We start from the raw sequence: 13,480 nt of genomic DNA, 5'->3' as shown, positions 1-13,480 counted from the left end.
GGGAAACTGCAGGAATTGGCTGAAAACATCTGAAATCAATAGCAGCTTTATAATTAAAATCTGAAGGGTGACTTTTTTTTAGTCACTTTCTCTTTCAGTGGAATTACTTTTAATGTCAGTGTGGTTAGACTTTCCACCTGTAGCTTTTAAAAGCCAGGTTTCACACTTCTTTAGTTCCCTGCACACTACCAGGAGAACAGCAGACCTGCTTCTATCAAGCAAAGTAAATGTCTAATTTGCTTACTGTCAGAAATATTCTTCTGAAGCTGAGACAATTAGAGCTCAGACACAGGACCCAGCCCCTGCAGCAGTGCAGTCTGTGCCCCTCAGTAGAGTGACTGAGTAGCTCTTTGACCAGAGGGCAGTAAAATGTGTTGATTGAAACTTTGGTGAAGAAATAGACACGTTTTATTTCACATCTGGAATGGGTTTATAGTTGACCAGCAATGTGCCATGTGTATGTGGCTGGATGCCTTGACCCTGGTTCTTGTTCTTAGTTCTTAGCACAAGTGAGCCCATAGGTTTAAGTATGTGAGAAAAGTTAAATGTGCAGAATAATTTGGAGGAAGTGGGTCTGGAGATCTGCTTGAGGGACTGTGATTTATTTTTTTTCCTAACTTGATGCTCAGGAGGAGATCTAAAAATACTGAATCGCAAGCATCCCCACTAGACAAACATTACTTCTGTCTCTTGTTGCTTTGGGTAAAGGATGCTATAGACACACGACCATTGTGAATGCTAACAGCAGCAGCTGAATTTGTCTCTTTTGAACAGCATGAAAATATGGTAACAGCCTCAGTTGAAGTTGTTGGAGCTGTCTGCCGACATCTTTCGTGGTCAGCCTATTTGTACCACTTAAAGCACTTCATCCATGTCTTGCAAACAGGACAGATTGGTACGAAGCTGGGAGTCAGGTGGGTACCACGAGCAGTGCTGCTCTGGGCTTCTCCAAAGACTGCTTAGGCACAATTCAGTGTTTTTAGGGGCATCTCATGGACTTGTGCCACTTCTCTTAGGTGAGAGATTGCTGGCTTTGAGGGGGCCTTGGGCAAGTGAAGGTGGGCAAGGCTTGCAGCCTGGAGCTATGAAGTTTTAATAAGTTGTTACTTTGTTACACCTTGCCTCACTGAATGCATGGCAGGTGTTCTGTCCGGCTGTTGCTGCTCGTGGGACACCTCCATTGCTCCAGTACCACTCTCTGTGAGGTTTCACGTTGAGCTAGGTCACAGAATACATGTAGCTAAGAAGTAACCAGTTTTTATTTTCTGGGGTTTTTTAGGACAAACCTCCTTATGGTGCAAGGTCACTAAATCTGATGTTTTCCAAAAAGTGCTTGTAAGATTTTTCTGTTGTATATGCATCCTCTTCTTTTTGTCCAGAGGGCTGATCTTTCTTCATGTTTTCCTTCTGCAGCTTGTTAGAGACAGTGCTGGAAGCCTTTCACTTTGACCATAAAACACTTGAAAAGCAGCTTGTGACCATTGACAACCAAGGTGAGCTTTTTGTGTCTGCTTGTAAGAACACTACCTCAGACTGATCAAATGCAGCTAGTCCAAGTTTTGTGGTTTACTCTTGACGTCAGCTACTTCCTTCTTTTTAAATGGGCATACTGGAAGCTAGTGTTTACTTGTCTCCTCAGGAGAAGTGCAGATTTTCCTCCTGTGTGTTGACAAAGTCGGGAGAGGCGTAGGGAATTATGTCCACATTACCACTCCATCCCAGGCTTCTGTAAGCCATAACAGCCCAGAACCTGGGCTGTTCTGGCCTGTGTGAGTCTCAAGGTCTGACACATCTGAGGTTTTTATATTTGATGTTGGCTGCTCTCATGGTTATCTGCAGCCAAGATGTCCTTACCTTGCTTCCCTTGCCATTGCATGGGACCAAGTCGTATTTTCAGCTTCTTCACTATTGTGGTTACCTATGTTGGGACCTTTGGGTGAAGGAGGAAGATGTCTCACAGCTGTGCTTGTTGGTACCTCTTGCCTTGTGAAATCCTCAATTTTAAGTGAATGGCAATTCTCTACAGTTCAAGCACATTGACCTCTGCTCAGCTAACTGCGGGGTTCAGACACAGAGTAACATAATCTTTGCTTTAAACCTGGCCCTGAGGGGTGCTCATCAAAACCAAGCCCAAGCTTCTTTACTCAGTAGAAGCCTGATGTTTATTGGTAGTTTGCTGTCACTAGTGGTAGGTAGGAGCTTTATGTAGAACCAAGCTGTCACAGGAGCCTCAATTAAGGGTTCAAGTTTTGTGTTCTCCTGCATTTACCTGTACTTTTGGCAATTACTTGATAGAAGCTGCTGCCATGGACCTTGAGCCAGTGGTGGAGGCTGAAGAAGCCATGGAGCTGGAGCAGAGTGAAGGGGAAGAGGAGGAGGTTGAAGAAAAGAATGGGAAGAATCTCTCTGAGAAGCCAGTAGAACCTGAGCAAGCAGCTGAGCCATCTGAAAATGCTGAACAAGTGCCCAAACCTGTTTCATTCTTACCCCGAAATAAAGAGGAGCTTCAGTGTCTGATCAAACACATTCAAGAAACAGTTACAGTCAACATCTTGCCTAAATTGCACAGCTGTATTGTTGCAAAGGTGAGGAGTTGACATTTGAAAGGTCTTTTGTAGGCTGTTAATTTAAGGATTGGGATACTGCTTCAGAGCCAGTGAAAAAGCAGCACATTAAAAAAAAAACAGACACAGCTGGAGAGAGACCATCTGAAAGCACAGAGAAGGCCCTTTGCTGGGTCATGGAGATTACTGACAGACCCTCTGGTCAGTGTGGATGTGGTGTCCTAACTTCCTTGCTGAGAACTGTCTCAAACTACACAAGTGAAATGATTCACTTTGTCCAACCTCTTGAAGAGTTCTCAGCCACTTGTTTGCACCAGCCTAGTTTCGGTATTGAAGACACAGGGATTTATCTCAGCTCTCCTTTAGCTGTATGGGTTTTTCCTGCAGTCATCAGGATAGCAGGACAGCAGCCTGCCATACTGGCCTCTTACAGGGTTTGTTGAGAAAAAGCAGAGTTTGTTTCTGTATATTAAAAGTGCATTATGTCTTGCTCTCTTTAAAAGGTTAAAAGAGACGAGGAGCACAAGCTTGTGAAATCCAATGTTGTGAATGATGATGAGGTAGTTCGTGTTCCATTAGCTTTTGCAATGGTCAGAATGATGCAGTGTCTTCCCCAGGAAGTGATGGAAGCTAACCTACCAAGGTAAATCCCAGTGGGGCTGTTCATTGTTCAGGGAAGGAGTGCAGGCACCTTTCTCAAGCTGTGGTTATGTACACGGCTAAAGTCAAGAGGGACATTGTTACAGACTCTTTTGGAAATTCCTGTTCCTAGTGACATGCACCTCTGCACCTCAGCATTTAACTTCTGTAAATCCTGACCTAAGAGCAGAGCTGTGAATCAAGGTGCAGAGGCAGGGCTGTTTGTGCTGGGGAAAGAATAGTGTACAGAAAGAAAGGATAATCAGTAGAATGTCCTGAAGGACAGTAGGTGTTGTGTATGCCTATAAAACCTCTCTGTGAGGCAGGCTGTGAGTACAGCTATGGTTGTGGAACAGTCCTGAAAAGCAGCCTCCTTGGCAGTGTAAGTAGTTCTGCTCTGCTTGGAGGTGAACAAAGCTGTCTGCCTTCATTCCCAGCATCCTGCTGAAGGTCTGCACATTCCTGAGAAACAGATTTCAGGAAATACGGGACATTGCCCGCAACACCCTCATTAAAATCATGGAAGCGTTGGGAGTGCACTACCTTCTGTATATCTTAAAGGAGATGCGGTCTGCACTCATCCATGGCTACCAGGTAATGCTGAAATTCTTCCTCTTCTGCTCTCTGTAGGCTTTTTTTGTAATGTATTGGGAGGAAAGTCCAAAGGGAAGTTGCTATTGAAATTGTTTTGCACTGGTAGAATAGCTTGGTATAATGCAAGTAAATACTGTTGCTAATGCCTGCATCAGTCTCTGTTATGCCATTCCAAGTGGAATAAGGGTCTGTACCCTCAAAGAACTGAGAGTCTAAGCCATTTTCCTAGTGAAGAGTTGAGGTATGAAGGGGAAGGATGAATTTCTGGTTCCAGTAAGATTAGAGGAAATCTTTCAGTAAGGTCATGAGGGCTAAGCAGTATCTGGGGGGAGTTGCCACAGAGACTGCACAGACAGTGTGTGGTGATGCTAGTTGAAGGCTTGCTTCCTAGATCCAGAGTCAAGGCTCTGACTATTTATTCATCTTTCTTCTTCCTGTGGTTTGGGTTAAGAATCATTTTTATGTGAATTACCACAGTGGAGTAGTGTGAGCTTCTAGCTGCTGTAACAGTGAAAGCCCCAATTAGAGCAGCCTAAGTATATCAGTAAGAGCCCTGGGGAGAGAGGAGATTCCAGCCCTCTTGGCAGTATGTGGTGGGATAGGGATCCTTTCCCTCTTGCTACTACACGGATTCTCATCCTCCCAGTGATTTTTTTTTTCCCCTATAATGAAAGCTCAAGTGCAGTGCATGACTTGTGATGTCTCTGGTATGGGAGTGTCCCCATGCAGTATGATTAAAGAGGTCAATGCAGAGGTTTGGAATGATCTGTTCTGTTTTTCTCTAGCTTCATGTGCTGACTTTCACTGTGAACCTGTTACTGAAGGGCCTTGCTACCAGGCTCAGTGCTGGTGATTTGGACCCCTGCTTAGATATCCTGATTGAGGTAAAAGCTATTTAAGACTGAAAGAAAAAGCATCATGAAGTGCTTGGGACATATTCTAGGAGGGGAAGGTTTTGTGTAGGTTGTCTCTGACTTGGTGGCAAACCAGGCTCTTTGTTGTGGTGTGCTGCCAAGGAAGGAGGCACCAGTAGGCCCCCTTGTAGTGGGAATCAAGAGAAGTCAAGTATCTCTGGGGCTGTATCCTGAGCCCTGAATCCTGAGAGGGATGAATTCAAGATTAAGATACCTACCTGTGTTTTCCTGTACTCTAAGTGGCTGAGCAAGTCAGCAGACATCTACTCAGTGCAGTCCACAGAGCCCAGGAACTCAGCTGGCCACACAGATGGGGTGTATTGGGATGTATTGGTCTGACTGCAGTCCCATTTCTTGAGTCACAGCACCACAGAGGGGTGTGAGAACAGTCTCACCTGGTGTACTTAAAAAAGGATGTTCTGTGTTGACAAAGGAAAGATAGACATGATTTGTAGGAAACCTGGAGAATTGTTTTGTCTGCGAGTGGGGAAACATAGTGTTGTTCTGTTGTTATTGGAGGAGCCTGCTTTTCTTCTCTCATCACTTCTCTTGCCTGTTTTCCAAAGATTTTCAACCAAGAGTTGTTTGGGAATGTAGCTGAAGAGAAAGAAGTGAAGGGAATTGTCTCCAAGATTATGGAAGCACGCAAAAACAAGAGCTATGATTCCTATGAAATTCTTGGGAAGTTCATAGGAAGGGGCCAGGTGACAAAACTTATTCTGCCACTAAAGGAGGTAAGAAAAGTCAGCCAGAGTCTCTCTTACTAACTGTGAGCACTCTCAATTTTGTAAGGTGATTCTAGAGCCTCTGGGTGGCTACTTTGAAATCACCTATGGAATCTTGCTTTGGCTTCCCAACTTCCTTTGGGAAAGCAGTGAGACTTTACTGTTGATGTCCAGGGCAGGGAGTGGCATTTTCGGAAGCTTTTAACTGCTGCTAAAATGGAAACATCTCACTTTGAGTTCTCCATGCACTCTCCCTCTGCCTACTCTTCTTTCCTCTGGAGCTTAGAAGTCCTGCAAGGCTGCTCTCTGGTTCATTCTCTTGTGCATGGAGGAAATGTCAACAAAATGTATCCAGGATCTATCCATGTGCAGTAATTGCCTTTTCAAAGATGCAGGTTTTTTAGCAGAGTGCAAGCTCACACAGGAATTTCCTGGTTTGCTCATTAGCTCGTTTGTCCTGGTGGCTATAGCTGAACTGGCTGGAGGCTGACAAGAGGAAGGGAGGGATGTTGGTGCGGAGCTGAGGCAATGGGATGTTATTTACCTAAAGAGCTGGAGACTGTGACAACATGATGAGAGAGAAATTGCTCTAGTTTCACCCATGATTTCTGAATACAGATAACAGATAATTGCCATCAGGCTGTCCTCTTAAATTCTCATGGTTTTACCTTTGCAGACTCTGGAGAGCACTACAAGCTTGAAGATAGTCCGGAAGGTGCATGAGGCACTGCGTCACATCATGGCAGGGCTCATCTTCAACTCAGACATGAATGCAGAATCCCTCCTCCTCCTCAGTCATGGTCTCATCAGTGAAAATTTGCCTCTGCTCACTGAGAAGGCCAAGTGAGTTCCAGGGTGTTATTCAGATAGTCTGGTACTGGTTTACTTGCAGAAATAGCAGTTCTCAAATCCAGCGGATCAAATGCATGAGAGTTTAATTGCTTTCATTCCCCTTTTGTTTTCAATGTAACTGAATCATTTGGGCAGTTAGAGGGCAAAGAGAAAGCTTAGTAATGGGAGTTAGCATTTGTGGAACTCATGGGAGTCTTCTCTTGCAAGTGCTCTGGACCTTCAGCAAGACTTTTTCACTGTCTGATGAGTTGATAGCATGCATTAGGATGTTAGGATGGAGGGACAAGGAACAGTGTTTAGAAGCAGGCTGCAAACATTCCCATGGGGCCAGGAACAAGGAAAAAGATGGGCTTTCAATTTATTGCTTTGCTGCTGAGGCAGAAGATGAGGAGAACCATCAGATTTTCTCTCCATGTGGTGGTGTCACTGCTCAGAGCTGGGTTTGGGTGTCCTGCATTTGATGTTATGTAGGCTGGCTTTCTCTAGGGCATGACAGCTGTTTGCAGACTTCTTGGAGCAGTGTTTGTAAGCCATCAGTAACTGAAGTAAAGATCAGTAAAGAAGAGCAGTGGGTAGTGGCAGGATGTGTATTTGCTTGAAGGAACTTTCAAAGTTGATCTCTCCACTAAGAAGAAAGTCAGGATGTTATACAAATGATGGTGTGTTTGTTATTTCTGGAATAATGGCGTTGTGCTCAAGTCTGAGTCCTGCCTGCCATGGTGCTTTCAAATTGGTTTTATTTCATTGTGGTCTATCTGTGACCTGCTTTTGCTTGCTGTGTGGGAAGCAGCTGAACACAGTTCAGCTCTTTTTACTCCCAACAGCAGGATTGTTGTGGAGAGGGTTCATATCTGAATATTTTCTTTTGCCATACGTACACTGCTTTTCAGGAAGAAAGCTACCCCTCCTCCAGACCCTCGGCTGCAACCAGAGAGCTGCCTGCTGCTCCAGCCCACTCCCACAAGAGGAGGGCAGAAAGCTCGTGTCAGCAGCAGGACTAACACATATATCCTGGTTGATTCAGGACTTCGGGTAAGATCTCCTCAGATAAAAAATTTTGCATTCAAAATTTTGTTAAGAGTATGCAAAGGAAAGTATTCTGGATATATTGTTTTAATAGCACAGCCATTAGTCTTAACTTCACTTTGTATATTGTAAATCCAGTGGTGCTTTTAGAGATTTTTTTTTTTTTTGAGTGCTCAGCCTGTTGAAATATTTAGGTGGGATATGGCATAAGTTCTACTATAACCTGAAACAGTTGTGGGACCTTACTTGCCTCTTTTGTGTCCTGGCTGATTTTGAGATGAATGTCCTGATTTTTCTATGACAGCTACTGCACATGAGCCTGAAGAGATCCAAAGTAAATTCTTCTGAGGAACATGCTTTGGAAATGTTAGACCCTTTTGTTCAGCTGCTTATAGACTGCCTGAAATCTATGGATGTCAAGGTACAGTTCTGAGCTGAAGTCTGTGTGTTCTGTCTGCTGTACTAAGAAGAGTCCTGCCCACAAATGTCCTCTTGCAGTTGACTTGCAAGAGGAGAGAAAGCCACCAGTTTTTCAAACCTGCTTTAATAGGTGTGCAGGTTAAATTGTTTGAGGACATGTAATCTCAAGGGAGGCTTGTGGCTGATGGAGGACTGAATGCTCTGCTCTGTGTTGCTGGGGGCAAGTTCTCCTAGAGAATGTTCATGTGAGGAACTTACAGACTATCTGTGAGGATGTTAATGAGATCCTTTGGCTGCTGGGAGCAGTGTTCTCAAAACTTCAGATCCGACTCCAAAGTCTTCATTCCTAGCACTGTAGGCAGCCACTTTCTGGGACAGCTTTTGGTTTGAGTGAGCCTAGAGCCCAAGAGTGGAGGACATATCTCATACCCTGTCAGATACTTGGAGCGGGGCTTTCCATGTCTTGAAGGCATCTCTGCTTCATCTCTTTACCTGGTAAAATCAAAGTTACAGAATAATGGAGTTGCAGATAGTACTTTCAGAACTGAGAAACAAGGGTGTTACCCATGAATGGTTTGAAATAGATGGAGTTTTTTAGCTAACTGCCTTTTACTACAGTTGTAGATAGCCTGGCTGTGTCTGTAGAACAGTGAGAAGAGTTCTCTCAGTGTCACTGTATCCACGTGCTGTCCTTCGGCTCTTTCTTCCAGGTGATAACTGGTGCTCTGCAGTCCTTGGTGTGGATTTTAAAGTTCCCTTTGCCTTCTGTCAGTACGAATATGGAGGCACTGATCAAGCAGCTTTTCCTCTTGCTGAAAGAGTTTGCCAAGACAGGAATAGCCAAAGGCCAGAATTTCCACCTGGTTGTGAGCTGTTTCAAAGTAAGTCAGACCCAGCTCTGCTCATTTCTGCTTTAGGATTAACTTTTTAGAATGAGACTCTTCCAGCTACAGATCCTTCCTGCACCTGTCCCTAGAGAAGCAGTCTGGAGATCACAAGCTAGTGAGGAATATGTGGCCTTGCTGATTCTTTCCCAAATGCAAACCTAAAGATAGTTGCTCCCTAAAAATGCACAGCTTGTGTCTGAAGAAATGTCTTTATAGAAACATATTTGCCTTCTTTCTTCGTTGTTGTAGTATCTTGTTCCACCTGAGTAAATCCTGGTAGCTGAAGTGAGACGTGTGAAGGGGACAATTCACTTGTTTACTTTTGTCTCACAGTTGCCATCTGAAAGCAAAATGTTATGAGAATAGTGTTGGCCACATGTTCTAGAGCAGCAGTTTGTCTTTTCAGGCTGAAGTTGTATAAATCAAGTTAGACTTAGGCATGGACCTTTATTTTATGGTATTGCATGTGTACTGACAATGTGCAATTTGATTTTGTAGTGTGTAACAATACTTGTGAAGAATGCAAAGAGTCAGATAACAAGCAAACAGCTCCAAGTGTTGCTTGGCTTTGCTGAAGAAGACATTTATGATTCATCACGCCAAGCCACTGCCTTTGGCCTTCTCAAGGTATTTCTGTGCAGCAGTTGTGGGTGTTCTTTGAGCCACTGGAACAGCAGTAATTCTGCTTCCTTGTGAAAGGCTGTGCATTCTCACATCAGGAACAGCCTGCAGATGCTATTGAAGCTCTCTGTTATAAGAGAGGAAAAGTCAACAAAGTTTTACTGTTTGACTTGTAGTCACTGTTTAAAATTGTTTGGGAGGCTGTTTTATACACAGTGCGTATGAGGATGTATTTGGATGGGAGTATGTTTTTGCTAAAGAATCAACATCTCTGATCATTAGACCAGGTATTCTGTGTTACCCAAAAGAAACATATATGGATGTGGAAGCCATCCTTTCTTTTCTTTTTCCCCTTTGAGTTGCACTTTCTGTGTGTGAAAAAGTCAGTGGTAAGGTACCATCTGAGACCAGTGTTTTCTGGCTTGTAGTACTGCGTCTCACACTGTATAAGCAAAATTATGTGACTCCAACTGTGCTTTCACATTTTCAGGCTATTTTATCCAGGAAGCTGATTGTCCCTGAAATTGATGATGTGCTGCAGAAGGTTGCCCAGCTGGCCATCACGGGTCAGAGTGAGCCAGTGCGAGTCCAGTGCAGGCAGGTTGGTGGAGTGAAGAGTCTCTCACTTTATTCACAGCTGTCTAACAGGCCAGAGGGCTTAGTGTGGCCATCCTGCCTCTCACAGACATGTGCCTTAGCCCTGCTGAGCCCTGAACTCCATTTCCCCTTCTTTACTTATCTTAATTCCCCTTACTATCTGGCTTCAGTTCTTGAGACTGGTGCATAGCAAAATGACAGACTCCTTGCCTATAGTGAGACTGTGATGTGCCTTCATAGAACTGTAAAATTGTTTAAGTTTAAGGTCATAGAGTCTAACCCTTAACCCAGCACTGCCCCATCCACCACGAAGCCATGTCCCTGAGTAGCACATCTATACCTCTTTTAAATACCTCCAGCCTGTTTTAAACAGTCCACCGCTTCCCAGGGCAGCAAGTTCCGGTGCTTGACCACCCTTTCAGTGCAGAATTTTTTTCTAATATCCAATCTAGACTTTCCCTGGCAAAACTTGAGGCCATTTCCTCTTGTCCTGTCGCTTGTCACGTAGGAGAAGAGACCAACCCCCACCTGGCTACAGCCTCCTTTCAGGCAGGTGTAGAGAGTGATGAGGTCTCCCCTGAGCCTCCTCTTCTCCCGGCCAAACAATCCCAGCTCCCTCAGTCACTCTTCATGAGATTTGTGCTCCAGACCCTTCTCCAGCTTCATTGCTGCTCAGCACCTCAATGTCTTTCTTGCTGTGAGAAGCCCAAAACTGAACGCAGTACTTGGGGTGCAGCAGTGCCAAGTGCAGGAGAGCTGCTTAGCAGCAGTGACATGGTCCCTCCCCTGGAGGCTTTGAAGCCTATGTAACTAAGCTTTTCTCTTTTTTAAGCCCCAGGATGAGTGAATTTGCCACAAATCCGTAATTGTTTTCCTCTACTTCCTCATTCTTTCCAAAGAAAAACCAACTGAAAGAACTGGTTACTTTGTCTCAAGCATTGGGATGTAGGTGCTGTAGGATCAGGAAATGTAGCTTTCATAGTTACAGGATGGATTTTGAAGGATGCAGGATCTCTTCACAGGTGCCTGTGCAAATCACAGTAGTATTTTAAAAATTGATCCTGTTCCAGTCACAGAGCTTGGCAGCAGTTGTTGACCCTTTGTATAATAAGAACAGGATGAAAGGGATGATTCTTGTAGCTTGCTGCTCCATCACTAATTTTCTTCATAACCTTTTTACAAGCTTACCCAAGTGTTTATTTTAACTCCTTTCTGTATTGTTTTTTCTTTCCAGATTTACTTAAAATACATTCTGGATTACCCTCTTGGTGACAAACTGAAACCCAATTTGGATTTCATGCTTGCACAGCTGGAGTGAGTTTATATTCCTGACTTGTAGTCACTGTTCTGTGAGAACAGAACTTTGTTTTTAAATGTGATTCTAGTATTCCAAAAAGATCTTTGTAATGAGCAGAAGGCATGGATGAAGTCTTCATTTTCCTACTTGTAAAGCACTTCCCTTTTCCCAAGTCTGGCTGTTTGATGAAGCAAATGCTTTTTTCTTACCCCTGTTTCACTGCTAATATCATTCTTTATCTGTTTGTAAGCAAAAGTTCTGCTGTTTGCTTAGTAGTTTACCACCTCCACTGGTTGTGAATCATCATAAAGTCACCCTAGGACATAGGTGAAATGGAAAATCCAGGAGGAATAAGGGAAGGTGCATTTTTAGGGGACTGTTATCCCATGGCCATGTCTCAAGTGCAATTGCAGGCACAGTTAAAATAACTGTACCAATTCTGCAGGAGTGTTGTGCCTCCAACCTCCTCCTGAGCTTCACCCCTCCCTTGTTCAAGGTGACAGCAGTTTACCAGGTTCCCCAGCACAGTGTGGCTGTGCTGACTCAAGTGGGCTGGAACCCTTCATGGGCTGTTCGTGTCCCTGTGCTCATTCTCTGACAGGCAGAGCTGTGGGCCTGCTGCTTCTCTTGTCCACAGTATCAGGCCAGGTCTGGTAGCCATTGTAGAAGGGTCCCTATCAGTGCATGTTTCTGGAATTGGTTGTTGTTGTAAATTGTTGGCAACTTCATGGGAGGATTAACTCATCCCTAACAGTTAATCCTTTATTTCTTCACCAGTTAATCCTTTATTTCTTCACAGGTACGAGTATGAAACTGGGAGGGAATCTGCACTGGAGATGATTGTGTACCTCCTCGACACATTCCCGCAGGTAACAAGCACCCCCTGGTGTTCCAAGAATCAGGCAGTTTCTGTGGTTTGCAGCATTTTCCAAGCAGTTTATTTTGGAAGCACTTGCTAGTTCCTATTATCTCTTATCAAGAGCAGAACATTCCCTTATCTCCAAAGAACCTGGCTTTGCTCCAAAAGAGGAATGACACGCTGGAAAGTCTGCAGCACTTGTTTGCCTAATGTGCTCTGTTTGCAAGTAAAATAAAGCTGTGTCAGCTGGAGTTTGGATAAACTCAGTCATGATTTATGGCAGGAAGAAACACAACCAGTTTAGGAAACAGGGTAAGAATAGAAAGTGAAGTCTAGAATTTTCTCACTTTAAGGGTTTTTCAACATTCATGAGAGATTGTTGACAGAACTGGTGTGTTCTGTTTGGTTGGCTTGACTGGAGGGGAAGGGCTTCTCAGTGGGGTGGATCAACGTGAAAGCCAAAACAGAACTGTGTGTCTATACAGGATCACGTAGGCAAAATCCTAAGCTGCCTTGAAGCTCTGCAGCTGGAGCCTAACTGTGCATTCAGGACGCTGGGAGAAGTGCAGTCAAGCAAGAATTTGGAAGGAAGAGAAATTCTGCACAGTAAGCTGTGCTTCAGCACTGCCTGATGATTTAATATTTTAGATTGGGAACTCTTTAATGTGGCAAAGAGCTGCAGTCTCTGAGAGAAGGACATGTGGGTGTTGCTGCAATGCTGAGTACTTAAGCCTGTTGCAGTGAGAGCTGGGCATGAAAATGCCCTTTAAGGTTTCACACTCACTGACCCAGGGATATGGTAGCAAGTCAGGGTCAGAGTGGGGCTGGGGCTGCTGTACACTCCCTGTATGCTCCAACAACAGGGTCATCCCATTTTAGCAGTTCAGCTGCCTTGACATGAAGCCTACTCAGGGCTAACGCTGCTCCTGAATATAGTGCTGCAAATACTCCTCTTTTTCTCTTTAAATGCTGGAAGCTCCTTGGGTATTTGTGGTTGATAATGGCTGTTTCTTTCTAGGATCTCCTGCACAAATACTGTGGGCTGTTTTTTATCTCTCTTTGTATGATGATGATAAATGATGACTCAGCCAAATGCAAAAAGATGGCGGCTTTGACATGTAAATCTCTTCTCCGTAAGATCAGCAATGAAAAGCAAGATCTGATGTTTTCACTGGTCACTGAGTGGTTTCACAGCAAAAAGGTACTCTTGGGTCTTTTCACTGACCAGATCTGAACTCTGTTGGAGGGCTGAGTAAGATTAAGGCAAGTGAGAGATTGCTAGTACCAGAGCTGGTATGTTGGTGGATTAGTCATTCCTGACTTAGAGAGCAAGAAATGGTACAGCTTCATAAAGCTGCACAAATATAGGGACCTGCTGATGCTTTAGCTCAACCTACAGACTCCTCCCAGCTGCATTTTGTGGCTTTCTAACAGTTCCACTTTTGGCTCAGGTATTTCACAGTGTAGTCTTTGCTCAGTTAGAGG

At 44.2% G+C, this 13,480-nt stretch overlaps 1 protein-coding gene across 1 annotated transcript in view; it reads left to right on the top strand.

Annotated features, from left to right (window-relative positions):
- UTP20 (UTP20 small subunit processome component) overlaps positions 1–13,480 on the top strand; it is a 63,392-nt gene that overhangs the window by 43,258 nt on the left and 6,654 nt on the right. The window contains exons 39-54 of the mRNA XM_059846692.1: positions 775–914; positions 1,414–1,493; positions 2,296–2,585; positions 3,068–3,207; positions 3,641–3,797; positions 4,583–4,681; positions 5,278–5,445; positions 6,113–6,279; positions 7,179–7,320; positions 7,619–7,735; positions 8,445–8,615; positions 9,120–9,248; positions 9,733–9,843; positions 11,074–11,153; positions 11,936–12,005; positions 13,014–13,196. Of these exons, the coding sequence (XP_059702675.1) occupies positions 775–914; positions 1,414–1,493; positions 2,296–2,585; positions 3,068–3,207; positions 3,641–3,797; positions 4,583–4,681; positions 5,278–5,445; positions 6,113–6,279; positions 7,179–7,320; positions 7,619–7,735; positions 8,445–8,615; positions 9,120–9,248; positions 9,733–9,843; positions 11,074–11,153; positions 11,936–12,005; positions 13,014–13,196 (2,244 nt within the window). The remainder of the gene's footprint in view (positions 1–774; positions 915–1,413; positions 1,494–2,295; positions 2,586–3,067; positions 3,208–3,640; positions 3,798–4,582; positions 4,682–5,277; positions 5,446–6,112; positions 6,280–7,178; positions 7,321–7,618; positions 7,736–8,444; positions 8,616–9,119; positions 9,249–9,732; positions 9,844–11,073; positions 11,154–11,935; positions 12,006–13,013; positions 13,197–13,480) is intronic.

This window comes from Haemorhous mexicanus, chromosome 5, assembly GCF_027477595.1.
Source record: "Haemorhous mexicanus isolate bHaeMex1 chromosome 5, bHaeMex1.pri, whole genome shotgun sequence".
Lineage (NCBI taxonomy): Eukaryota > Metazoa > Chordata > Aves > Passeriformes > Fringillidae > Haemorhous > Haemorhous mexicanus.
Note: the sequence above shows the minus strand (reverse complement) of the source record. Positions and strands in the feature narration are given on the sequence as shown.